This window comes from Telopea speciosissima, chromosome 1 (assembly GCF_018873765.1).
Source record: "Telopea speciosissima isolate NSW1024214 ecotype Mountain lineage chromosome 1, Tspe_v1, whole genome shotgun sequence".
NCBI classification, from domain to species: domain Eukaryota; kingdom Viridiplantae; phylum Streptophyta; class Magnoliopsida; order Proteales; family Proteaceae; genus Telopea; species Telopea speciosissima.
Window position 1 is genome coordinate 19,403,673 of NC_057916.1, and position 27,301 is coordinate 19,430,973.

General features: G+C 38.7%; 1 protein-coding gene across 1 annotated transcript; it reads left to right on the forward strand.

Annotated features, from left to right (window-relative positions):
* The first annotated feature begins 1,154 nt into the window (after nt 1–1,154).
* Nucleotides 1,155–24,810, forward strand: LOC122672404 (protein RRP6-like 2). Its single transcript, XM_043869886.1, has 14 exons — nt 1,155–2,109; nt 5,199–5,354; nt 6,960–7,118; nt 7,200–7,283; nt 10,729–10,808; nt 10,909–10,959; nt 11,074–11,182; nt 20,323–20,405; nt 20,567–20,612; nt 20,953–21,040; nt 21,144–21,313; nt 22,602–22,979; nt 23,155–23,256; nt 24,115–24,810. Exons 1-14 carry the CDS (start codon nt 1,432–1,434, stop codon nt 24,757–24,759), a joined length of 2,829 nt encoding a protein of 942 aa, XP_043725821.1. The 5' UTR covers nt 1,155–1,431; the 3' UTR covers nt 24,760–24,810.
* Nucleotides 24,811–27,301: the final 2,491 nt, after the last annotated feature.

Sequence of the window (27,301 nt, forward strand, 5' to 3'; positions counted from 1 at the left end):
GTATGCCATTTGTTTTGTATCTTTGTAGTTACTAAGTGAGTGCTTGATAAGGAGGTTATAGATCATTTATGGCGGGTGCCACATAAAGTTGGGGGTAGATGCTCCCATGTGGTTATAGCTTAAAAAATCAGTTGTAGCTCCTTTGTGGTGGTGCTACATAAACTGGGGCCTGATGTTCCTTGCGATGGGTGCCGCTAAAGTTTTATCTTGCATTGTATTGTAGTCAAATTTGGATTGTAGCCCAAGTGGACATTTGCACCATGGCCGTAGACATATTAACGAACCACGTATATTGTCTTATTCGTGTTTTTTGTGGGTTGTTCTTTGTAATGAATGTAGTGAATGTGTGTTGCCACGGCATGTGTGATATAGGTGCTCCTTTGTAGTCATAGCTTAAAAAATCAGTTGTAACTCCTTTGTGGTGGTGCTACAAAACTTGTGGTTGATGTTCCTTGCGATGGGTGCCGCTAAAGTTTTATCGTGCATTGTATTGTAGTCGAATTTGGGTTGTAACCCAAATGGACATTTGCACCATGGACGTACAAATGTGAAAGACCGTTGTCAATAATTCACCCCTTCTCAGTGATGGGTTCAGTTAAAAAATAACGATTTAAAATATTAAATGAACAACAATCATGCCAAATAAAATAGCTTACAATGCCCATGAAGTTGAACTCTCATCTTCAAAATGAAATATTTTAGAAGCTAATGATGGTATTATTTATAAGAAGGTAGAAAGAACTTTGGTCACATGCAACGCAGTGTAATGACGGATCGAGATCCTCTATAGTACTGCTGGGTGTGCAGTACACATCCTGCGACACAACAAAGATCACGTGGCACATATCATACACATGGCCTCTGCTGTGCCGCCAAACCTCTATGAAAAAACCGAAATCCTTGAGAGTGCAACGATCATTTCATGCCGTTCTGGACACAGAGCTGCATACCATACACGATCAGATAGCGTTGTCTTTCCAAAAAAAAAAAGATACTTTGGACGGAGTGATACTCAGATGATGCCTCGAATATCATGCCGACCGAATCCCCCTTAAAATTTCATGTGACAGAGTAACAACTCAATTGTCACATGCGAGAATTCATAATTGTTACGTGTCGACGAGCACAAAGCCAACCTGATATACTCTGCTGAAACAGAGCTGTTTCACTCTGTAGAATGTGAAAGGAGTAAGAAGAGAATCGCACGGAGAGAACGGTACAGGGGCTAGATAAGAGAAAAAGAAATGTACGAGTTCTCTTTAATGGCAGCAGCAGAACACTAGACGTCGTCACCTATAAACCATACTGCTGTTAATCTATCGTCTATTCCCCGCTGCTTAGGATTGATTTTTTTTTTGTTAAGGCCTCTATTTTATTGCTTTAAGCGAAACCCTACCGAACCTTTTCTTGATCCGTAAGAGCACCGAAGCAATGGAAATTGATTCGGTTTCGGAGAAGACGTTGAAACAGAAAGCTGAAACATTACAGGCATTGGCTAATGGTCCTCTGGCATCTTCTGTTGCGAAGCTTTCCGGTTCTTCCAGAGGTATTCCTTCAGAAAGAGACTTTCATTTCTTTCGCAACTTCGACGAATTCAAAGTTCCAACGAAAGGAATCACTGACAAATCTGAATCTCTACTGAAAAGTATTGGTTCATCGACTTATCTGTGGGGCAAGCAGATGATTTTCCCAGATGATTCAGAAGAAGCTTACGACTGGCTGGTTAATGTTTTCGACGAGGTCATTGAAAGATGTGATGTTTCCATGGGTGAATTTCATATGCTGAGGAAGAATGAAGAGGGAAGCGGGAGAGGTATGAGTTCGATAAATTCTGAAGACGGGTTTCAGTTGGTTTATGGGAAAAAGAAGAAGGGAGACAGTCGCAGTATGGAGAACGAAGATGCGCATGATTCGAGTCCATTGACGTTAGTGAATGTAGCTTCAAGGGACAAGAAGACGACCGTGGCAAAGCCACGCCTGCCTTTCCATATACCAACCATTCCTCGACCCCAAAACGAATATAAAATAATGGTTAACAACACGAACGAACCGTTCGAGCATGTTTGGTTGAAGAGGAGTGAGGATGGGAGCAGATTTATACATCCATTGGTTAGTTGTTATTTAGACCTTCGTCCTCAATGCTTATTCTTGTCATCATGATATCTATGGACTTTCTTTGTCAAGATGGATGCATTTGCACCGCCCCTTATTCTATTTGGTGTCTCAACTGAGTTGTCTTCCTGAAACCATGAAGAAAAACTTTCTTTGCTAGCCAGTTCAGGGGTTTATTTATTTCACATGAATACATCCTCCTGCCGCTCTCTTTTACTCCTGGCCCTCACTGTCTGCATCTGACGAGGTGTAATGCTGTGGTTCTATTGTTACATAGGTCTTTCTTTCAATCTTTATTAATCAAGTTTTGTTTTGCAATTTTTAAAAAAAATAAAAGATTCCATTAGATTTTATTGCGAGTAATGGGTAGATACAGATAAATCAGCATGAACTGATCGCCTTCATTGTACAAGCTTGGGAATTGAATTTATGGGATCCATACAATTTAGTTGTTCAGTCACTGTTAATGCCAACATCTGGAAATTATTTGCATGTATGAGCAGAAAGTATATCAGAATTAAGCAAACCAGAGAAAAGAATCAGAGGAAGGGAGAAGAGAGAAGAAGATGGGAGACTCAGAGAGATGATGTAGGAGGCTGTTCGATAATTTGTAAAGAGATCTATCGCCAGCCAATAATATTTATACTCAACTGTATTGATATTTCATAAGTGAAATAAAACTCTTTAGCCAAGTTAATCCTAAAGTCTAATCAAAATAGCAAACTAAATTTCAATTACAATAGGAAAGTCTAAACTACTTAGATAAGAACAAAGCATCATCCCACAATATAGAGGTCCATCGACACCCATGGACCTCCAACTGATACACACAGACACACCCTCAAACACTCCTCCTCAAGCTGGAGTATATATATCTCCCATACCCAGCTTGGAACAACCACCAAGAACCACAGGTCGAAACGGCGCGTTTGTAAACAAATCATTAAGTTGATTGCCAGAGTTGACGAATGTAGTTGAAATAACTTTTTGCATAACTGCATTTCTCACAAAATGACAATCGACCTCAGTATGCTTGGTCCTCTCATAAAAAACTGGATTGCTAGCAATATAAATAGCAACTTGATTATCACAATACATCTTCATTGGTTGAGGACATAGCTCTGTACTCAACCTCTGCACTCGATCTAGCCACCGTAATTTGCTTCTTACTCCTCCAAGAAACAAGATTACCACCAACAACTGTACAATATCCAGTGGTTCATCTACAATCATTGGCAGCACCAACCCAATCTGCATCAGAAAAACCAACAACATTAGTGTGACCATGAAGACAATAAATAAGACCTTTGCCAGGAGCACCTTTAAGATACCTCAGATTGCGACAACCAACATCCCAATGAGCATGTTTAGGACTCTCCATAAGTTGACTGATGACTCCAACAGTAAAGGAAATATTCGGACGAGTGACAGTCAGATAAATAAGTTTCCCAGCTAATCTTCTATATGGATGTTTATCCTCAAACTCTTTGCCATCACACACTCCAAGTTTAGATTCAGATTCATTGGTTATCAATAGGTTTACGGCCCAACATACCAGTTTCTGAGACAAGATCTAGAACGTACTTACTATGAGACAAATTGACACCTTTCTTGCAACTAACAATTTCAATACCCAAAAAATACCTGAGCACCCCTAAGGAAACCAGAGGAAGGGAGAAGAGAGAAGAAGATGGGATACCAAGAGAGATGATGTAGGAGGCTGTACGATAGATTGTAAAGGGATCTATTGCTAGCCAATAATATTTATACTCAAATGTACTGATATTACATAACTGAAGTAAAACTCTTTAGCCTAGTTAATCCTAAAGCCTAATCACAATAGAAAATTAAATTCTAATTACAATAGGAAACTCTAAAACTACTTAGATAAGAATAGAACATCCATGGACCTCCAACTGATACACACACTCTAACATGAGTAATATTCCCTCTTCTCAGTTCTCCACCCCCCCCCCCCCCCAACAACTTTTTTTTCTCCCTTTTTAGCATAAGGATAGGTACTTGTTTTCCTAGAGGTGCAGATTAATTGATACTATTTAACCACCCAATTGAGTTATCTAGTTTACTGCTTACTCTAATCCATGTTCTTCAGTCAAATCTTTACTGCATTGACCTATGTACTTCGTCTGTTATTTTTCTTGTCCTTCCTTAGTCCTCCTATACAACATTTCTAACACATGCAACTGCATAAATATGTCATAAACATGTTATGTACTGTTCTTAATGTGTGAATGCAATTATGTAAAGCCTCATGAAGGACATGCTACCTCTTAGCTGTATGATTACTTACCATTTGTTGAAACACCTTAATGATCCAACTGGAATGTCAAGGTGCTTGAGTTTGAAGAAATATGTTCTTCCTTTCACCTTCCACTTTTTGTGAATAATGTGTCTCAACAGTCCTTCAGTTTCCTTTAGAAGGTCAGAATGATAAACTTTGATCTGATAACTTCTGAAAACGGTTCATATAGTAACATATTTTTTATATGTCTCAACAGTCCTTCAGTTTCCTTTAGAAGGTCAGAGGGAAAACTTTGATCTGATAACTTCTGAAAACAGTTCATATAATATCATATTTTTTTCTCCTGAGCATCCATTCAAATATTGTATTTTAGTTTACCAGCTGTCATTGTGGCTGTAACGTTTTTTTTTTGGATTTAAGAATATTGTGCTGATTATGTACGTACATAATTGTATGGAAATTCCCTTATTGGTTAAGATATGGATAAATGCTATTTGTTGATGGGACATGACTAAAGGATTGTATCTTTGGTTTAGTCTTTATTTTACTTGTTCAAATTGGGCTGCCCTGCCATTGCTTTTTCTTATGCTTTATTGTTTTCCTGTTGCTGCTTTAAGATATCTCTTACTATTTGCCTGGAATTTTTTTTTTCTTCTTATGCTTTATTGTTTTCTCGTTGCTGCTTAAGATACGTCGCTACTATTTGCCTTGAATTATTTCCTTGTTTCAATAGTAATTTATACTAATACTAGTAGTAATAAGTTTAGATCTTTTTACTACTTCTTATTGTTTGTCTTCTTATATCTTATGTTGATATGTACAGGAGGAGCTCTCCGTGTATGATTTTGTTGCTAGAAACATTAGGGATGTTGAACCAGTAAAACCGCTCCCTATAGAGGCCACCCTTTTTAAACTTGTTGAAGAAGTCAAAGAATTGAAGGAGTTAGCTGCTAAGTTGCGAAATGTGGATGAGTTTGCGGTAAACACTTATGATAGTTCATTTTTTTCTTAGCTTACCCTTTTCTTTAGTTTTTGTTTTCCTGGATTATTGTCTAATTGTTGCAATCCATTGCTGTCCTGATGGCTACCTAATGCACAACATTAGTTTATTTTATATTGTTTTGCTTCACATCAATGCCATAGCCATCATCATCATCATTTCGTTATGACACAATGACTAAAGACTCTTGGATGTGAAAAGTGGAAACAATGGAAAATAGTGTACAAGGAGTGCTTTAGTATACTGAGCAGGATGTGAACTCCCTCCATGCTAGTGAGTCAACTGCTGATGGTAAATATACTTCGAAGAGGTCACCCAGCCTAAAGGGTACCAGTAGCCTTGTAAGTCCCGTTGTGACAAGGACAAAGGCAGGAAACCAGTACCTGCATAGACAAGAAGGGAAGAAAGAAAGAAAGAAAGAAAAAAAAAACAGAAGAGAACAAGAAGGTAGAGAAACTCAGGCTCACGGTTTAGACTATCTGTCTAACTGTCAGCATTTCTGTACTTATAATAAAAATAACTTTAGAAAATTACATAGAAGAACATGACTATGTGTAACACATAAGCCCCTTACAGTCAAGTAACATTACAAAATATCCTTTGCGGTTACTTCAACACTCCCCCTTAAGCTGGAGCATAAATATCACCTATGCCCAACTTGGAACAACCCTGAAGAAACACATTTTTATACAATGCCTTGGTAAACGAATCACCAAGCTGTTGAGAAGAATTGAAAAAAAAGTGGAGATTAACTTCCACATCGCGGTATCTCACACAAAGTGACAATCAACTTCAATCATGGTTCGAGAACTCGGTTTCGGTACTGGTTTTGCCCAGCCAAAAAACCAAGTTGGACCGAGATCTCGGTGAGTTGGTGCATTTTTAATTTTTTTTTGAACATGGTTGATGGTTTCGGTGGATTTTTTACCTAGTTTGGTCATGAAAGTTGGTATAAAGCCTATTTTGGGCCATTTAAACACAATGACACTATCGGATTTTGAAAAATCAAAGTCCAAATAGGAGTTTGGCTTAGTGGGAAACCAGGACAGACACTTATTTATGCCGGAAACCAGGACAAGCTTAAGATATTATTCATAAATAAGCAAATTCCCCCCTATTTGAATCCAATAAAAATAGTTCAAAAAAATCAAATTCCAAAAGGATAAAAAGTCAACCCTAGGGCAAGAACAAAAATTGGATTTTCAGCGGTAGGTGCAATTTTCAGCTTTTAAATGCTGTGGTTTTTCTCAAATCAATAAATTCCATAAATCTTAATATGTTAAAACATTGCTAAAAATCAAAAGTGTGGTAAAATATTTATTTGTTTTGATATCTAAAAAATATTTTCATTTTTGACACCATTGCATTTGCGCACACCAAATAAGGTTTGACCGAAACATAACTCCAAACAAGCTCTTGTCCGAGAATATTTTTCCTTTCAATCTCTTCGAATGGTTCATTTTTACCCTTAAAAGAATTTCTCTTTTGTTGGAGAGGAAGTTTATTTTATTGTATTTAGTTCTAATCTGGATTTGATTTACTCTTTTTTTAAACACTGTTGCTTATTTTCATATTGTTGTCTAGGTTGATTTGGAGCATAATCATTATAGGTCCTTTCAAGGTATGACGTGCTTGATGCAAATTTCTACTAGAACTGAAGATTATGTGATAGATACTCTAAAACTTCGGGTACACATTGGTCCACATCTAAGGGAAGCCTTTAAAGACCCGTCAAAGAAGAAGGTATGGTCCTTCTATTTCATGTTAAACATGTCTTCATCTTAACGGTGCTGCTGTGTTTGATTGTTTGCTTTGCTTAATTAGGTTATGCATGGGGCAGATCATGATGTAGTGTGGCTTCAACGGGATTTTAGTATATATATCTGCAACTTGTTTGACACTGGACAGGTTTTACTTTGCAACCTCTGCACATACGAAGAGATTTTTTTCCCCCTGAGCCTTCTATTTCCTGTTTGCTTATTTAGAAGATAGTTAAAAGAAAACTGTGAATTAGGTTATGCATGGGGCAGATCATGATGTAGTGTGGCTTCAACGGGATTTTGGTATATATATATCTGCAATTTGTTTGACACTGGACAGGTTTTACTTTGCAACTTCTGCACATACAAAAAGACTTTTTTTTTCCTGAGCCTTCTATCTCCTGTTTGCTTATTTAGAAGATAGTTAAAAGAAAACTGTCAATTAGAGGAGTTTTTTTCTTTTCTTCCCGCTTCTTAATTGTCAGGTTATTGGAAAATCTACTGCCTTTATTGAGACTGCAGTGTTCATGATGCAATCCTGGATATCGGAACCCTTGAAATTGGATTGCTCTGGGCCCACAAGAAGAATTAATAACTCAATTTAAAGATGTAATGGCAGTTATGTAAATACAATGAAATTCAGAGCCAGCAAGCAAAGAGAACTAAAGTTGGGTAGGTAACTGTAAGCAACCTTTTAGAGGAGGGTATATCTGGAAACTAGTAAAAGATGGGGAAAGGAAGGGAATAAGGTAAAGACTATGGGGTATTTATGGAAAACAGGGAATATAGAAGGAGACATTGAAGGGAAGGTTCTCTTCTTCGGTTCTTCCTTTCGGAAAAACCCAGAAACCTTTGATATCCTAACCTGTCTCAGCTTCAGTTGCAAGAACTCCCTTGGTTTACCTCCTACCAAGGTAAGATTTCAAACATATTTTCTGAACGTCTGAACCTCTTGAAGTCGATCAACAGAAGGCCCAAAGACAAGTAAGAGTTTAATAACATCTATAAACAGCTCCGGCGGAACACACGGAACCTGCTCTGCACTTTGGTTTGCTCCTCACAGTCCACGCTGGATTCTGCAGTCAGGTTGCACAGGCTGGGTTGTTTTATGGTAAGTAAGTAAACCCTCGAGTCCCGGGAAGAAAGAGTCAAGGATAAGGGAGTTTGAACTCAAACCCTAGGGGCTGGGGTAGCACTCAAAAGAAAAAACAGAACATGAAGAACAGTATTCTTAAGGGCTGAGAATGGGAAGAGACTTAGCGCAGAATGAGAGAAAGAAAAGTAGCAGTCGATCCAACCACTGGCTCTTCGCAGCAGCACAAACTCATGTAAGCTTTTTTGTTCTTCTTTCAATTCCAATATATCTCTAAACCGGGGATGTTTACTTATATAAAGAAAAGAGAAAATATGGTTTCCTAATCAAACTCTAAAACTGAAATAGAAACAATAATAACTAGGTTACTAAACAACTGCCCAATCACTTACGTGTATCCAACTTTCCTAACATAAACATATTGCAAAACTTGCAAAATAATCCCAAATCACAAATATCGTGTTACTGCATCTGCTCTTCTATCTTTAAAAGAACTTGACTCCGTCGAGTTACGTTGTGCTCCCAAAATACCCTTGTAAATCGATCGTCGATGAGGGTGGCACATATCTCAAGGTAGATGATTGGAATGTAACTCCACGAGGAGGGAGAGTAGGCTGACTTATCGTTGGAGGAGATTGCCGCCAACGTGGTATGTTTGATAATGCGTGGGGTAACATCAAGTACGTGCGACCATCCTGCTTAACCTTGATGGTGTTCTATGCACCGTCCTAAAGAATACGAGTTTGTCATTGCCAAGGTTGCCCTAGAAGAATGTCACAGTGCACCAAAAGGGTGACTAAGCGAGGTACATGGTACTGTAATGGCCTAAACTGCAGGTGTATCCGAGGCTCCGAGCTACTGCACTAACCTCTTCTCGAGTTGTAGGCCCAAAACCTCGCACATGGATCTTCTTGAAGAGGTGCTTCTGTTGGAGGTGAGACCATGAACAAAATCCGCAGAAATAAAGTTTGCTTCTGCCTACCAACGACCGTATGAACACCCATAAAACCATTACTATGCAAAAGAATACCCTTCTGTCTGAAGTGGGGAGCTTTCTCAACTAGTCTACTTGAGAATGATGTAGGACGAGTGGAGTGAGCTTCAATCTCATTGTCATGACCAACATTGAGTCCATCATTTGGATTAGGAGGAGGCTTAGGATATTACACGTCATCCTTGTTCATAGCAAACAACTGCTCAACCATAGATAGATTTTCATTGCCTTCACTAGTACAGGTTATTTTTGAGTCTCTAGTGCTTTAGTTCCATTAAACTAGAGCGTATTGGCATTTAGTGGTTTAATACCTCTTGATTTCTATTCATTTAAATCCCATATTAAGGTCTTATTTCTTTTTTTTTTTATAAGAGAAATTTTAGTCCTATGAAGAGACTGCATTACTATGGTTGAAGTTGTGGAAGGTTCTTTGTACTCTTTGTATTTTCTAGGACTTGGTTTTCTGACACGGACGTTAAGGAAAGAATCTCCTTAATAGGCATCTAGTTTTGCTATGTGGCTGGTCTGATGGGGCTGAATTTTTTTGGACAGGTAGACCCGAACTCGCTAAGGTCCCCTGCTCATATGCCAAATTTCAGTCCAATCTTACTTTGCCAAGTGGCATAATGAGGAATTGAAAACTGTGGGACTACCATGAGGGTGCACAGGACTACAGTTGGGTGCATGGTCATACATGGAGGGTTTGACATTAGATGAGACAGTAAATGATTGAATTTGTGGCTGAAATTTGTCATGTGGCCTATTCAGACCATTCCCTAGACACAATGGTCAGATTTGCCATATCACTCTTTCACATGGCAAAATTAAGTGTGCCCATTAAGGAGATTCTTTCCTAAATGGCTGTGTGGGAAGACCTTTTGTTTTTTGCTATGTTGGCCAGAATAGTTAATGAATCACATGGGCTGGTTTAAAAGTAACTTGTCCAAAGATTTGAGCAAAAGCAGTGCTTTAGAAAAGAAAGAAGAGTCATATTCTAATTATCTTTGTAGTAAATATTAAAACCTTGCACCTGCAAAAAGAATGCTTGCATTAACTCTGCTGATGCATGCACAATACCATAAACAGTTGAAGGGAATAATTTTCAAATTTTTTTGGCAGCCTTTCATTTATTTGCATATCATTTTCTTATGGTGCAAGCCTTCTCTTCTTGCTCCTTGGATTATTTTTTAAAGTGCTTTGACATTGTACTACTGACCTAATCTTCAAGAACCTTGAAGAATTTACATTTACTTGTAAGGTCTGCGAATTGTATTACGTTGGGAATAAAAAATCTTAGCCCAAAGAATCTTTGGCATTTAGGAAGGCAAGCAATCTTTATTGTTCTCTCTCTCTCCTCTTTTTGTTTTTGGTAACTAAAGTTATCATGCTACACTGGACTAGTGTCATTTCCTTTCCTTTTCTTTTTTAAATTGTAGCTTTTGCTTCCAATATTCCCCAACATAATGATACCAAGGAATGAATTACTTTTTTTTATTGGATTCATAGGCCTCAAGGGTGTTGCAGTTGGAGAGGAAAAGTTTGGAGTATCTCCTGCATTATTTTTGTGGAGTTACTGCAAAAAAAGAGTAACTTCTTTATCTTTACCATGCCTGGGTGTTTTTGCAGCCATCCTTTTGGCTTGATGTTTTCTTTCTTTTTCTGTAAGGTTGACCTAATCTTTTGCAGATACCAGAATGCAGATTGGAGACTGCGCCCGCTTCCTGATGAGATGCTTAGGTAATTTGTGTTTCAGAGTATATCTTTCATATTTACTGCTTATTAGGACTTTTACTTTTTATCTAGATGTATTTATCCTGGAATCTTGGACTCATTAGGTTTCAATGTTGACAGATATGCAAGAGAAGATACCCATTATCTGTTGCATATATATGATCTTATGATAGCGAGGTTGCTTTCAGCATCTGCTGAATCTGGAAGTGGTGATGATCTCCTGTTAGAGGTATAGTCATAGCTTATTATAGACCATAATTGTATTCTACTGTTTTTGTAATTGGAAATCTCTAGATTTTCTTAATTATTTTGCTTTTGGTTTTTGTTTGAGGTTGTTTTCTTGTAAATACAATGTGTTGCACAATTCTAAGGCTGTGTTTGGATAAATTTCTTGAAGCAACTTTCGGCTTCAAGAGTAATTGTCTTTTTCATGGGGAGGTGGTTAGAAGCTAATTCCCATCAGTGTTCAAGGTCTCAGGAGATCTCAACAATTTTCTCGGTTTCGACTCAGGTTGAGTCGAGATAGGGTGCAAAATAAGAATACATTTTCTCAGCCAAAAATTTAGGTACCTCGCCGAAATTTCACAAAGTCAGTTATATAAATACCCTGTTTCAACTTTTCTCAGTCAAAATTTCAACCTATTCTCTGTAAACTCGACTGGTTTCGGCAGTTTGTGAAAAAAACAGTTCCAAATCTTCCAAAAAAAAAAAAAAAAAAAAAACTTGGAACATTTGAATTTGATGTTCAAGAACAACATTTGGAGGAGATTTCTGCCCAACAACCTTCCTTGGAGGAGATTTGAACTTGAAGGCCCGACACTCGTTCAGTATTTGGATGAGCATATAGGGATAGGGGTGACTTGGTACTTGGCAGTTGTTGGCTTGTATTGTTAAATGTTGACTCAAAATATGTTTGACTCTATTTGATGTCTTTTCATTCCTATTGCTTATTTAAGTTGTTCTACCTGAATTATGTGTTCTAATGCTAAAGATTGTGTGGAATAGATCATATTGGTATATATAGATATACAGTGTACACTAATAATCTAGGGTCCTAAGTCAAACTACCATTTTGGGTGTGATTTCTAAAAAACAAAGGGTTCCACCATGCATAGTTCGAAATTTTATGTCGTCTCGCCATTTCGGGCTGGTTGAAATTTCTGAAAATTTTGAAATATTCCGAAATTTCAGCAAAATATGGTATTTTTTCTGCCATATTTCGGCACTCCATCTCGGTTGGTTTTTGGCCATATTAAGGCCTGATACTTCATGTACACCCTTATTTAAGCTAAATAAACACATTTAATCCTTCATATTGCAAAAAAATGAACTCAAAGTAGTGTTTTGGGTTTGCACCCTTGATTGACAGTATACGGTTGGACCCTAATGTATAAATAGTTAAACACATTGTTTAAGTACTAAACGACATAATAAGAAATTTAAACAAAGTAATTAAACAAAGTTACGAAATTTCATGAAATATACCGAAATTTCACGAAATTTGAACATTTATCATTTCGGAAGGCCATCCAGTCTCGGTAGTGTCGAAATTTACGAAATTTGCCGAAATTTTGGCGATATATGGCAAAATTTTGAATCATGCCACCATGTTTATAGGGCCTAAATTAGGCTGTCCTGCAAGTTTCATGACCTAATTAGGTCATATGGCCACCGAAGCCAAGGGCCGAGATTTGACATAAAAAATGCACCAACTCGACCGAGATCTTGCCGAGTTACCGAGACAACTTGGTTTTTTGGCTGACCGAAATCAGCCGAGATACCGAGATCTTAAACCTTGATTCCCATTGCCTAGCGGGTAATTGGGTAAGGTGGATAAACATATGTAATATGAAATTTCCACCTATTTTTCTAACAAATAATGTAAAGCAGTAACAAATATTGCACCAAATACTACATTATTCATTTATAGAGCCTAATAAACAACCAAACGATAACCAAAATGTACCATTGTTATATTTATTATGTAAACCTTAACTCAACAAAGCCTTACGCCCTTATCCCAACTAAATTGATTTGGTTATATGAATTGTGTTTCTACATTCAAGTGATTCAACTCTATCTGAGTCATCTTAGTTATTAACCTGAAGACATCCACATCTCTTTTCACTACTTATCCAAAGGTGATTTTTGGCCTACACCTTCTTCTCTTGATTCCTGTAAGTTGCACCATATCAATCCTTCTTAATGGTGCATTCAATGGCCTTCCTTGTACATGCCCAAAGCACTTACAAGTGACTTGTGCTCAACTTATCACCTATTGCAGCCACACTACATTGAATTTTTTTGTTTCTTAGTGCATCTTTTCCAGTTTTTCCAATCATCCACCTCAACATCTTCGTCTCAGCCGCACTTGTTTCATTTGAGTAGTATGTACAGTTGAGAAGAGAAGAGAGGATTGGAGAGAATGAATTGGCTTAGAATGACAAAGTTCATTCTTATTTTATAAAGAGGATGACGGTTACAAATAAGGAGTGTTAGGTAAGGTTGAGTCACAAGCCTTATCTCAAGTCCCAACATACAATGAACCTAGACAGTCTAGTCGTAACTTTTATCCTTTAACACTCCCCCTCAAGGTGGTGCATAGATATCCCTCTTGCCCAACATGAATACAATATGACGGAATGATTTAGAAGTCAGTTTAATTGGTTGAACCGTATCACTCATAACGGTGATATTGTAGGTTCGAGCCCTACTAAGCCTACCACCCCTAAAGTATAGTTGAAGTCATCTTGATGCAGGTTCATCATAGAAATTGGCTTATTTCTTTAGAAATAGGCCTAGGGTTGGGATATCTACATGTTGGGCCTTTGTTCCCAAGGGTTTTCTATGTATTAGGCCACTTTAATGAGCCTAAACTAGGGGTGTATAAGTTGCATACGGGATTAGCCCAATATTTAGTTTATTTTTATGTTTTTTTAATTGAACCGGTTCAAATTGGTTGCATCCAATTGGTTCAATTTAAGTGATCATGTGATGTAAGTTGGGCTGGATTAGGACTCTATAAGTCCAGCCATGTTTTAAGTCTATTTCCTTTAGTATTCTAGTTTCCTAGTCAGTTTAAGTTACCTAATAGGTTAGGGATAGGATTAGGCCATTCCTTTTTAGTGTCTAAGTCTATTTTTGAGTCTTCTATATAAGTTTGTAAGGGAGGCCAGCATTGAATACGAATTTTTATTAATAAAAACTCAGCTTTATGCTTGCTGCCTTTGTTGCTACTATTCTCTCCTATGAGATCCAGTCTTGTGAATCATATCAAGATTCCCCCCCTTGTGAGTCATATCAAGGATTGAAGGACTGGAATCCCCAGTGACTCCTTGCATCTTGTAGATCAGGAGGTCCTCTTTTAGCTCTTCTTCAATCTGCTACTGTTGGAGATCAGTGTTATTCAAATAAGTAGTTTATTTAATTCTGCAATTACCTTCTTCTTCTAATCCTCCAACCCTAGCCGTCACAATCTGCCCAACATTCCCTTCATTAGACCACATCCAAACCCCCCTCCATCCATCAAACCCTAGCCTCCATTAAACCTGCAACTACCCCTTTCGATCCTTAGCTTAAATTCTAAGCAACCCACATCCAGCCATCAGACCAGCCCCAAACTCCCATCGAACATCCCTCTCATCCCTCCCTACACTCGATCCAAGTTTCAGCCCCAAACTCCCACTCTAACCCCTTCATCTCCTTGCTCCATTAAAACACAAACCCAAAACCCTAAAATTCAATTCTACCCAATATTGCAGAATTTCAAAACTCATCCAAACCCTAACCTTTTTATACCATAATAGCCCTCTAAACCTGCCCATTAATAACCTATAAACCCCTTTCCCAATATCCAACCCTAATCCTAGTTTTGCCCTAAATTACTAAACCCTAACCCAATCGGCCAGCCTTTGTGTGTGACCCCATTACCCTGGTTCCTAGTGGGATTACTCCTATCTAGGACTACATTACGTCTATACCCTACAGATCTCAATGATGCGACGACACTTGGGACCCACACTGCTGCCACTATCCTTTCAAACTTGTCTCCTATGCTAAACCCTTTGTGAGTACATCATCTACTTGATTCTTGGAAGTGACAAAGGGGATGCAGATTGAGCTTTGTTCAAGTTTCTCCTTGATGAAGCTCAATATGCTTGGTTGTCGTGCTGGACTGGGTTATGGGCTATTGATTGCTGCCTTATTATCACAATAGAGCCTCATAGGTTCTTCAGATGTCACCCCCATATCGCTAAGTAACACTTTGAGCTATATAAGCTCACGTACACATTGTGCTATAGGTCGGTAATTTGCTTCTACGCTACATTTGGATACCATTGGTTGCTTCTTGCTTTGCCAGGTAACTAGATTCCCTTCGAGAAATGTACAATATCCTGGAGTAGAGCGTTGATCATCAATGGAGCCAACCCAACCAGCATCAGTAAAAAATTCCAACTTCAAATTGCTATTGTTAGAAAATAAAATGCCCTTTCCTGGTTCTGATTTCAACCCCTACAGCATAAACAATATCTGGCCGGGTATTGAGGTATATTAAACTTCCTACAAGCTGCTAATATCTTTCCTTATCTACTAAATCACCCCCTTTGTAGCTGAGTTGATGATTAACCTCAATAGGAGAATCTGCAGGTTTACATCCAAGCATACCTGACTCACTGAGAAGGTCTAGGACATACTTTCTTTGGGAAATGAAAATACCATAGATCGGGCTACTTCAATCCCTAGGAAGTATCTGAGAGGTCCTAAGTCCGTGGTCTTGAACTTCGTAACCAACTGAGCTTTCAACAAGGAGATTTCTGCATCATCATTGCTTGTTATTACTATATCGTCAACATAGACGATAAGGGCAGTAACCTTTCCATCCTTGCATTTGACAAACAAGGTGTGATCAGCAGGACTTTGGTTATACCCAAACTGTTGCATAGCCTTTTGGAATCTGCCAAACCAAGCCTGAGGTGATTGCTTAAGACCATAGAGGGATTTCTGTAACCTACACACCTTACCAGCTATAGATGATGAGGACAGCAACCAATATGTTCTGTGGCAATTTGATGCAGATTCATCACCAAAATAAGCTTGTTTTATTAAGATTAAGTGTAGGTTTGGGTTATATACATGTTGGGCCTTTGATCCCATGGGTTTTCTATGTAATAGGCCACTTTTATGGGCCTAAAATATGGGTAATTAGGTTGCATACGGGATTAGTTGTTTTAGTTCCATACTTAGATTTATTCTGGTGTTTTGTTCATAAATTGAAGGGTAAAGTAAACGTACCCCCCTGTAATGCACCCATTATTCCTCGTACCCCCCTAAGCTTCTCATAAGTCCATGTACCACCTCTCAATATTCCACGTACCACCCCTGCTTTACCCCCTGATGCCATTTAAGTCCATACCAAATGTTAAATGCTAAAAAATGGCCAAACTACCCTTTCTTCTATCGTCTCTAACATTTGAAAAGACCTAATTACCCTGACCTATTTGCTAAAATTTGAAGATATCAAAATGCCCTCATCTTCCCCAAATCATTATCTTCTTTTACACCACCACCACCACCACCCACCACCCACCATTAACACCATCACCACCGTGATGCCCAACCTCCAGCACCATCGCCACCCACCACCATTAATACCGCCAACCATCTTCTTCCCCAGATCGTTTCTCCAAAAAATGAAACCCTAAACCTATTAATATTATGTGGAGACAGAGGAAGCCTTTTGATCGAATGGTGACTTAGAAATCTGGGCCTGAAACCATGGCAGAACCCCAAACCGCAACTTGGAATGGATTTATTAGAAATCGATACCACTCCATGATCCTACAAGGAAATCCAGTAACGGGAAGTCGAACGGCCATCGATAACAGAGCAGATCGAAATCCTAACTAAAAAGAGATGACTGGAAAAGGAAATGAGAGAGAGAAACGATGACAAGATAAAGGTGATAGGACAAAAACGCTTAGTGGAACATCAGAGTTGTTGGATAGTCTCACTTGAGAAATAAAGGTGATAGGACAAAAACGCTTGTTGCTTGATTGCCTAATTCTGTGGGATGTAATTTTCCCGACACAAATCTGATTTTAAAAAACCATTTGATTGAAAAAAGCGAATTACATTCCTAAGATTTACAAAATCTATAGAGATTCAACCTAAAAAGTGAGATCTTTGAAATCCAAATCGATACAAAACTTTTAGGGTATAAAATGTCGTGAATCTTCATATAATCAAAACCCTATCTCAAGAGATCTTCGAGGCTTCTTCATCTTCGCGAGAACGGCAAAGAACTGCTCCCTGTAGCCAAGTACCTGCTTCGTCTCTCTCTGTTTTTTCGTCTCTCTATCTCTCTATTCCCTGTCTCTCTCTATTTCTTTGCTCTCCCCACACTCTCTTAAATGGAGCGGGTTTTGAAACCCTAAAATGGGTTTAGGGTTTTATTTTTTGGAGAAACGATCTGGGGAAGAAGATGGTTGGTGGTATTAATGGTGGTGGGTGGCGGTGGTGTTGGAGGTGGGGCTTCACGGTGGTGATGGTGTTAATGGTGGGTGGTGGTGGTGGTGGCGTAAAAGAAGATAATGATTTGGGGAAGATGAGGGCATTTTGGTCTTTTCAAATTTTAACAAATAGGTCAGGGCAGTTAGGTCTTTTCAAATTTTAGAGAAGATAGAAGAAAGGGTAGTTTGGTCATTTTTTAGCATTTAACATTTGGTGTGGACTTAAATGGCATTAGGGGGGTAAAGCAGGGGTGGTACGTGGAATATTGAGGGGTGGTACGTGGACTTATGAGAAGCTTAGGGGGGTACGAGGAATATTGGGTGCATTACAGAGGGGTACGTGTACTTTACCCTAAATTGAACCAGTTCACCCAATGGTTCAATTTAAGTGATTTTATTAGTTTTCTTTTAAGTGTTAAGTAGGCTGGATTAGGACTGTAATTGAGTCTATTTCAGTTTTCTAGTCAGTTTAAGTTACCTAATAGGTTAAGGATTGGATTAGGCCTTTCCTTTTTAGTGTTGAAGTCTATTTTTGAGTCTTTTATACAAGGTTGTAACTTGTAAGGGGGGCAAGTATTGAACACAAATTTTGATATTAATGAAAAGATTTTTGTCTTGTGTTTAATCAAGGCTGGTGGGATTGGTGTTTGATCCAATCAACACCTTGCGGTGTGAAGCCTGGGTGGTTCCTTTGAAGATTTACTTTCTTGTTTTGATTTTTATTCAAGTTTTACAATCAAGCAAGCTGATGCCAAGGAAATTCTGCAATTAAAGTAAGGTTGAATCATCCCCAGCCCCTACCATTCTTCTAACCTTCCATACACCCAAAGCTTAACATTCCCCCTTTTTGTTATCACTTTTCCCAATACCTAATTTCTGCCCAGACCAAACCAGCCAAGAAAATCCCTCCTTTTTTGGATCGAACTCTCCTCTCACCATAAGTGAAACTGGATCCAGGTATCAGTCTTAGGTGACCATCCTAAACCTTAGATTCCCTCATCTACTCCTTTTCAAAAACCCAAAACCCTTCATCTAACCTGCTGCCCATTTAAGTTTACATACTTTCCTCCAAAAAAAACTAAAAACACCTCAGGACCCTCACTGTTAGACTCACCTACATCAATTTGACTTAACCCTCACATTAAACCCTAAGCCTAACCCTAATTTTGACCAACAAGGTTTTAGCCTAGCCGATTTAGTGTTCATAGCAGATCTTGGTTTACTGGCTTCTAGTTGGTTTCCACAAGTATTTTCCGATTGGTTAGCATCTCCCTGGCCTCAACTGGAATCCCACCAATGGAGTACTGTATCTCACAACAACATTCTGAATCCCACAGACTGTTAAGGTAGCAAAAAGCCAGCTTTATTCGATAACAAATCGTGGATAGGGTTTCCCCCTTTACATTCTTTTATACAGTTGAGTATTTCAGTTTCAAACTCTATGTAGGAAACATATACTAAGAAGGAAATAAACAAGAAAGAAAAGAAAACCTCTCCAAACCATGGTTAAGGTAGAGTATTCCATTTAGACAAGCAGCTATAAAAAAGGAATGGACTCTTATCCTATTCCAATCCAATTAACTAGATAGCAAAGAAACAAATTTAAAACTGCTAACTTACTATGTAGCCCATGGTTCCTGCTAGTTTTTAGTGAACCAGAAAACACCCAAGCACTGGTTTGGTCTGAATGAAAAGAACTTGGTCCAATGTCTGAGTCATAGACTGAGTTAACTCAGTAACAGCATTGAGTTTTGACAGTCAAATCATGTGCTTCTTTCTTCTTTGGTATTTTTTAGAGTACCTTCCTTGATGCTGATTTGCATCATTACCTCATGCCCCTATCTCGTCCTGTTCTCATACTTGCTTGACCTCTTTCATTATCTGGTTTGGATAACCTTTAGCTCTGATGCTAAGCATCCTTGTGATTATTGTCCACTTTAAATTAGTTCAATTATTCTTCTTCAATAGCCTGTGAGGTCTAGCTTTTCCACCTTTCTCCTGTCTTATTCTTCCAATCTTGCCCTTCTATCAGGTGAGATTTGCAAACCAGAAATGGGGGCTCCTAATGCCTGAAGCTGTGCAAATATCATAGCTTCATATGTTGAGGCTTGTATCCCCTAACTAAATCCCCCACTGAAGCATGTCAAGTAACTTTGCATTTGTGTTTTCCATAAAGGGAAAAGGTTACAGGATTTTCAAAATGGAAAAGACTTAATGCAGGATTCTGCTTTTACAGCCTCTCTTTGAAAGCAGGGGTAAGGCTGCGTACATTATGACCCTCCCCAGACCCCACAGTGGCGGGAGCCTCGTGCACTGGGTATGCCCATATGTATATATATATATATGGTTTAACCCATATCATGCTTTGGGCTAGTGATTTGTCGACAGCAATCCATGTGGTAGTGCTATCACCACAACCAGGAGTAATCCAGGGACAAAGACATGTCTTCCCCATTGCCGACCTCTATACATCAATATAGCGTACTAGTCATTAATTTCTTAAAAAGTTTGGTACTAATATATATAGATGGACTCTGGTTTTCCTTGATAATTTTTCTCTTGAAAGACTTCAACTATTTCTGTAAGTCGATATAAAAGATTATTATGCCTTATTAATAGGGGTTACTTATTTCTGATTGCTTTTATGGTGGTGGACTTAATCGGGTGCATACTTTATTTGTTGTTTATTGCTTTTGCTAAAGTAAAATGGAATAAATAGAGCAGATTTTTGTTATTTTTTTAAGAGAGATTTATATAATAGAAGTCCTTGATATTTAAATTTTAATTAATAAACAATGTCTGTGTGCTTCTTGCTTTTCTAATGAGGTATTTTATTCCTTATATTTCTTATTGTTAACAGGTCTATAATCGCAGTTTTGACATATGCATGCAGCTTTATGAGAAAGAGCTCTTGACAGATACTTCGTATCTCTACATATATGGGTTTGTGCCTTACTTCAGATCTTGTAATAGCATGACCTTCTTGGAATTCCCTGGCAGAACAGTCGTGATGTCTTCATTATTCATTTTTCCCCAAGTCAACCTATGTTCATCAGGATAAGGGATGAAAACTTTATAACATGTTCTCTTTGTAATGATTGCAGGTTAGGGAGGGATTATGTCAATGCGCAACAGCTCGCTATTGTTGCGGTACGTTATTCCTATTCTTCTCTCCACATATATCTTGTATTGGTAAGAGGAATATAACTTGCACTAGGATGGAGGTTGGCTACATGCCAACACTGCTACCCTTATGTACATCAAGTATGGTACACATACAGGAGGTTGAGGGCACCCCCATTCAGAATTTGGTGGCCTAACCTGGGAATCTCTTTTATAAGAAATAAACAATTGAATGAACCTGGTTTTGATTTATTATTTTTTATGCTGGTCTGTTGACTGTCAGGCTTCCTGGTTTCCTAGAGAAACAAAATGGTCGTTAGTTTGCTTGGATATTTTTATTTAAATATTAAATTTGATTGGACTGCAGGGGCTTTATGAATGGAGAGATGTTGTTGCCCGTGCAGAGGATGAAAGTACTGGCTATATATTGCCAAACAAAGCTTTACTTGAAATCGGTATTAACTTAAAATTCTCTCATTGAATGTTTTCCTCCATCATATGCATAATTACAGAATACATTGGATTACTTTAATCTTATATATTTTTTGCACTACAAAGCCAGGCAGATGCCCCTCAATGCTGGGAAGCTGCGGCGTCTAGTTAGATCAAAACATCCTTATGTGGAGCGCAATCTTGGTTCGGTACTCAACATCATCAAGAGTTCAATCCAAGATGCTTCAGCTTTTGAAAGTGCGGCTGAGCAACTAAAAAAGGGCCACCTAGAAATAGTAAGAGACGCATCTAAAAAAATATTATGGATAATTTAACCCCCAAAAAAAAAAAAAACACACTGTTAGGTTGAGCGCATCCATGATGTACCTCCCATAATACTGCAAACAAGTCTCACCAACTCATTTGTCCAGAGCATTCAGTTAGTGAGCAGTATCTGATATGGTTCGTAGTCATAAAGCATATTGTTTGTGATCTTAAGCTTGAATCAATGGATCAGGGAAGTTAATAGTCTTGAATGGAATCTCCTTGCCCTCCAATAGGCTCTATCTAAAGTCATACTTGGTACAGGACCTAGACTATGCATGTCCTTCCTCACAACTTCTCCTATAGGCATTTTAGGCCTGCCCCTAGTTCTTTTAGCTCCTTTAATCGGAATCATATCACTTCTCCTTACTAGGGCATCCCTAGGCCTTTGTTGAACATGCCCATACCATCTCAAACGACTCTCTTGGAGCTTGTCATTGATCGGGGCAACTCCTAAGTTAGCTCTAACACGATCATTCCTTACTTTATCCTTCCTAGTTTTTTCGCATATCCATCTTAACATCCTCATCTCGGCTACACATAGCTTCTCAATATGCTACTTCTTAACTGCCCAACATTCTGCCCCATACATCATGGCCGGTCGTACAACAGTCCTATAGAACTTCCCTTTAAGCTTTAAAGGAATGCGTCGGTCACACAGCACTCTGGACGCACCTCTCCACTTCATCCATCTCACTTTAATTCATGATTGACCCCAAATATCTAAAATAGTCAATTTGCAGCATCTCTTTTTCCTCAATTCGCACCACGTCAGTCCCATCATAGTGTGACTAAAATTCGACATCATATACTCCGTCTTCGTTCTACTAATTTTTATGCCTCTTGTTTCCAAGGTTGATCTCCATAGCTCTAACTTAGCATTAATCCCTACTTTTGTCTCATCCACCAATGATATCATCGGCAAAGAGCATACACCACGGGACCTTGAGTTGGGCTCTTGGTTAGGTCGTCCATGATAAGCACAAAAAACATAAGGGCTTAATGCTAATCCCTGATGCAACCCAATCTTAATTGGGGAATTCCTTGCCCTAACCTCCCACAGATCTCACACTAGTCATCGTGCCCTCATACATATCTTTAATTACATCCACATATTTATTCGACACCCGTCTCTTCACTAGAACATGAGAGGGGTGTCCTAAACATGTGGATATGTATGAGGGCGTGGTGACGCTTTTTTCCATTAAAGGTTTTATTATCCTTTTGACTCTTCTAATGTAAAATCTTCCCAATGAATAGGCATCTGACAAAAATGAGAAAGTGATTGCTGATGAATCTGAAACCTTACCAATTATGGGGACCCCTATAAGAACGCAGACTGCATCTGCTGAAACGATGGACATAAACGGAGGTGATTATGGTAATTCAGTAAATGGGAAGATAGGCGAATGCATTTCAGCACCTGTCCATGTCAAGGAAGGGATTTTTGAATTTAGTGGTGATGCTTTAGAAAGTATTATGTGTGGAAATGAAGGCTCCTTTGAACAACCTGGAGAAACTGGAAAAATCAAGAATGAACAGGATTATGTGCTAGAGCTTCCAAAGGAAAGATCCACTTTTTCAGCACAAATGGGTGACACAAATATTGAGATGGGCCCAAAAACTTCGGAAAAAACGGTGTGCTAAATCTCTCGACATCGGAAACTCTTTTGTTTGTAATTTTCTGGTGAGGTTTTTTGTGGTAACTGGGAAATCTATTGCTTTGTAGAATTGCAGGTTCCTGGAAACTCTTTTGTTTGTAATTTGCTGCTGAAGTTTTTTTGTGGTAACTGGGAATCTATTGCTTTTGTAGGTTACTAGAGCCACTGTCCAAATCCTAAAGAAGCCAAGCAGAGCTTTTGGAGCACTGCTGGGGAATTCAACCTCAAAGAGAAAGCTTTATGCTGATCAAAAAGTGAGTTCAAAATTCTTTATTTTTCTTCACTTATTTTATCTTTTTTCTCCCTTTTAAGTGCTCTGCTCATCCTTAATTATGACTTTTACTACGGCAATTATTTTTATCTTTTAGGGGCCTTTTCAGAATCCAATAAATCAAACTAGGCCAGGCTGAGTTTAAGAGTTGTTGCATCTGACTTCTACTTCTGTAACAGATGTATAAATGTTTGTCAAAGTTCTTTACAAAATGCATCCTATGCATGAGGGCCATGATCGAACCACTGATAAAAACCACCAAGCCAGTCCAAAAGTGCTCTCGATGTTTAAAATCTTTAATAGTACAGGCCCAATTGAACAGAGGAACTGAGGGAATAATACATAAGCCAAAGTCTTGGAATATCTCTTTGTTTTCATATCTCATAATGCTCTCTGGTTCTCCCCCTTCCAATAGGCCCGTGTGGTTACTAGTGCTCCTCTTCTTAATTCCAGAAAGTTCACTCTTGAGAAAATTGGAAACTGTAATTTCATACTTTTGACTCTCTCTTTCGATCTTTATTATGGTTTTGTTTATTGTTAAGAGAATTCTTGTCTTTCATAATGTTTAATGGTCAGATCCTAATACTATCAGTCCCTATTCTCTTCTTTCTTTTTTCAGTTTTTTTGCAATGTTTTTACAGTTCCAGTTGGGCCCATTGCCCTCAGGCCTTAGCTAGACGTCTTTTAGAGTCACTGGAGTTTGATGAGTGACTGATTTGTTTATTGATTTGATTAAGGGTGGCATGTTTTAATTATATTATGCAGCTTATTAGATCATATATACATTCTGCTGAGGAATATACAATGGGAGAATGTAACTGCCTGAATTAAACTGTTTCAGGACAAGGTGGAGCAGATCAAGTCATCAGTAAACCTTCCATTCCACTCGTTTACAGGCAGGGACGAGCAGCTGAAACCCCTTGCTAACGAGTGCGTTAAACCCTTGGAAATTCATCCCGCTGAACCTGTTGCCACACCAGCTGAGGTCACCAATTTAGGGAATAATATATCATTGGCGTCTGGTCTAAATAACCAGGAATCAGCAGATTGTGTATCAACAGCTGCTAGTGATGCGTTGAATCATAGGGAAAATTGCAATGCCATAGTGTCCACTTTGGAATCAGATACAGTGGATGAACCCATGTCTCTCTCTGATTTATCATCCAGCTTCCAAAAGTGCTTGAAGTACATAAATCAAACCAGGAAACATGGACGGGTTGAAAGCTCCCATGAATCTGAAGGTATGCAGTTGAAACCGTTTGATTATGCGGTGGCGAGGAAACAGGTGAAATTTGGGGAGGACAAAGCGGAAGAGGGAGAAAGGGAGGGTGATGAAGGCCTGAGAGGTCTGGTTGCTTCAAAGGGAAGACGAAAAAGTTCAGTCATCAATAGGGGCCCAATAGAAGATGTGGCTAAGGATTTTGAGAATCCTAGGCGGCGCCAGGCTTTCCCAGTCACAGGGAATCGAAGTGCCACTTTTCGTTGAGCTTCAAGGTGGTGTATGCTCTAGAGTCTTGATATAGCTTTGAAAAAGAAAATGAAAAGAAAGAAAAAATTCTGAAAATTCTTCCAGGAAATTATACTGGACTAAACAAAATGTATAGGATTATTTCAAAGCTCCTGAACCATGTTCTTAGTTCAGGCAAGTTCCGAAATTTTGTTCAAGTTTAAAACATTTGGCTCAGAGTTGGGTTGTTCTGCTAACGTCAACCAAAATAGTTCATCGTATGTACAAAGACTTGGATTAACCTTACAAGTTGGGAAAGAAAAGTCATTTGACTTTTGAATTCTTCAAGTTTTAAAGCACTAAACAAAATGTATAGGATAATTTCAAGGCTCCTGAACAATGTTCTTAGTTTAGTGAAGTAGTGAAGTTTGATCAAGGTTAAAACATTTGGCTCAGAGTTGGGTTGCTTTGCTAATCTAAACCAAAATAGTGGAAGCGTATGTGCCCCTGAATAGGATTAACCTTGGATCCTCCATTTTGGTTCGTATTTTAATCTGCTCCATTTTCCCAAGTTCCTTGAATAGAGGAGGTTACCCAGGCAGTGTTCGGGTAAGGGTAGGGTGGCCATTTCCAGCCCTTCTATTATAGGAATTTGGGGAATGGACCTGCCCAGGAAATAGAGCAGATAAAGGTCCGGTTGGCTCATGTGCTCAAATAATCTTCAGGGCCGGGTTCAAACAAAGTTAAAGTTGAACACATTATGCTTGTAACAACCTTGGATCTCCCATGTTGTATCTTTTATGTTGGAAAGGAGGTTCTTTATAATGACGATTTGCATCCCTTTCTCGTTTTTTGTGACGAAGTCTTTGATACCACAAGTCTATCATGGATTCACCCCTCTGTTGTGTTCACCTTAGCATTGCACACTTGCAAACCTTTTGGTAAGCTTCAAATAGTATGTATGAATTCCAAGAAGTTTTGTTATCTATTTGTAGGAAAATTTTTTTTGTTATTATCTTTTTTTATATATAATTAAATTTGAATATGAATCTCTATATTGTTTTTTTTTTTTTTTTGGGAGGGGGGGGGGGGTGTGGAAGATTTGTTGGTTTGTGCAGTCCATATAAGTTTATCTAGTCTAAATGTATCTAAGTTATGCTACTTGGAAACGATGTAGCAATTTTTTATTGATGATTGGATACTTAGGCAATAATTTAGATTGATTAATTGTCAAATTTTTAACCTTAAATTCCATCATATGCCTTCCCTACATGTCCATTCACCTGGCTTGTCTTAAATTTATAAGGGTAAGAAATAGTTGTCGACTCATGTAGTGTCTCCACCAACACAGGGGTTAACGAGAGCGCACACAAGGACATCAGCATAAATGCAATCTTTTATTTTATAGGACAAGGCAGTACTTTCATGCGCTCCTATGTTTGGGTGCAAAAATCACATGGCCAAGTAGGGCTGCAACAGGGTCGGGTTGGGCCGAGCTTTATAAAATCCTAGTTCAACCCTGATTCCCCTTAGCTGGGCCCAGGTCCGACCTGACCCTAACTCAGGGCCTGAAAAATTCAACCCTGACCCGCCTTCAGGGTCGGGCCGGGTTGACCCTGATTGGCCCTGATCATGGGGAGGGGGAAGGAAATGCATGGGCTGAAATGGGCCGGGGAAAAAATTTATCAATTTTATACAAAATAATACTATAATAAAATGTATTATATCATATACTATCTTCATGTATAATATATCATATAACAAAATGTGGGTGAAGTTTAGTTTATAATATATATATTTTATAGTATAATTTAAAATAGGGTCGGGTCAGACCAGGCAAGATTTAGCCTAAGGCTTCAACCCTAGCCTGACCCGACCCTGACTCAGGGCCAGAAATTTTCAACCCTGACCCACCCTTAGGGCCAAATATCTCAGCCCAAGCCCTGTTCGGACTCATGGTGGGCCAGGGCGGGTTCGGGCTGACAAGGCCAAATTTGCACCCCTATGGCTAAGCATTTTGTCTCTAATAAATTTAATTTACATTGAAACTTAACTTCTTAGTAAAGGACCTAATAGTCTTTTGGATAGGCGATATATTGCCAACATGGAATAACATTGCCCAGATCAAGTCAACAGGAGCACAGGGAAGAGTGTCACGGTTCGAAATAGAGAATCAAAATGTCAAGGATGAAAATTTGTCATAGACTGAAGATAGCATGAGAGAGTCTCATATCAACAACTTGAAGATCATTTTGTCTAATTTTTTTTTGACAAAAGATCGTTGTTTGGCCATGTAGTCTCTCTATACCAGCGTGGAGGCCAATGAGAGTGCACGTAACAATATTAACATGGGTGGAATATTTGATTTCATGGAGGGTGGGACGATAAATTCACCCGCTCCTATGTCAAAGCGCAAGAGCCACATGATTAGGTAGCATTCTTTTCCTCCCTTTTTTAATTTACAAAACCTGACCTTTTGTTTTTCTCATATGAGAATAAGGTCACAGGTATTAGTATCGGTGTCCATATCGGTAGATACTGATATAGATCAGTAATACTGAGCCTTTTTGAGCTGGTATGA

Excerpts from the sequence above, each read along its gene's own strand:
- LOC122672404 (XM_043869886.1), top strand. The coding sequence starts at position 1,432 with ATGGAAATTGATTCGGTTTCGGAGAAGACGTTGAAACAGAAAGCTGAA. Across the intron at positions 5,355-6,959 it reads GAAATGTGGATGAGTTTGCG|GTTGATTTGGAGCATAATCA; the intron begins GTAAACACTTAT and ends ATTGTTGTCTAG. Across the intron at positions 21,314-22,601 it reads AAAAGGGCCACCTAGAAATA|GCATCTGACAAAAATGAGAA; the intron begins GTAAGAGACGCA and ends CCCAATGAATAG.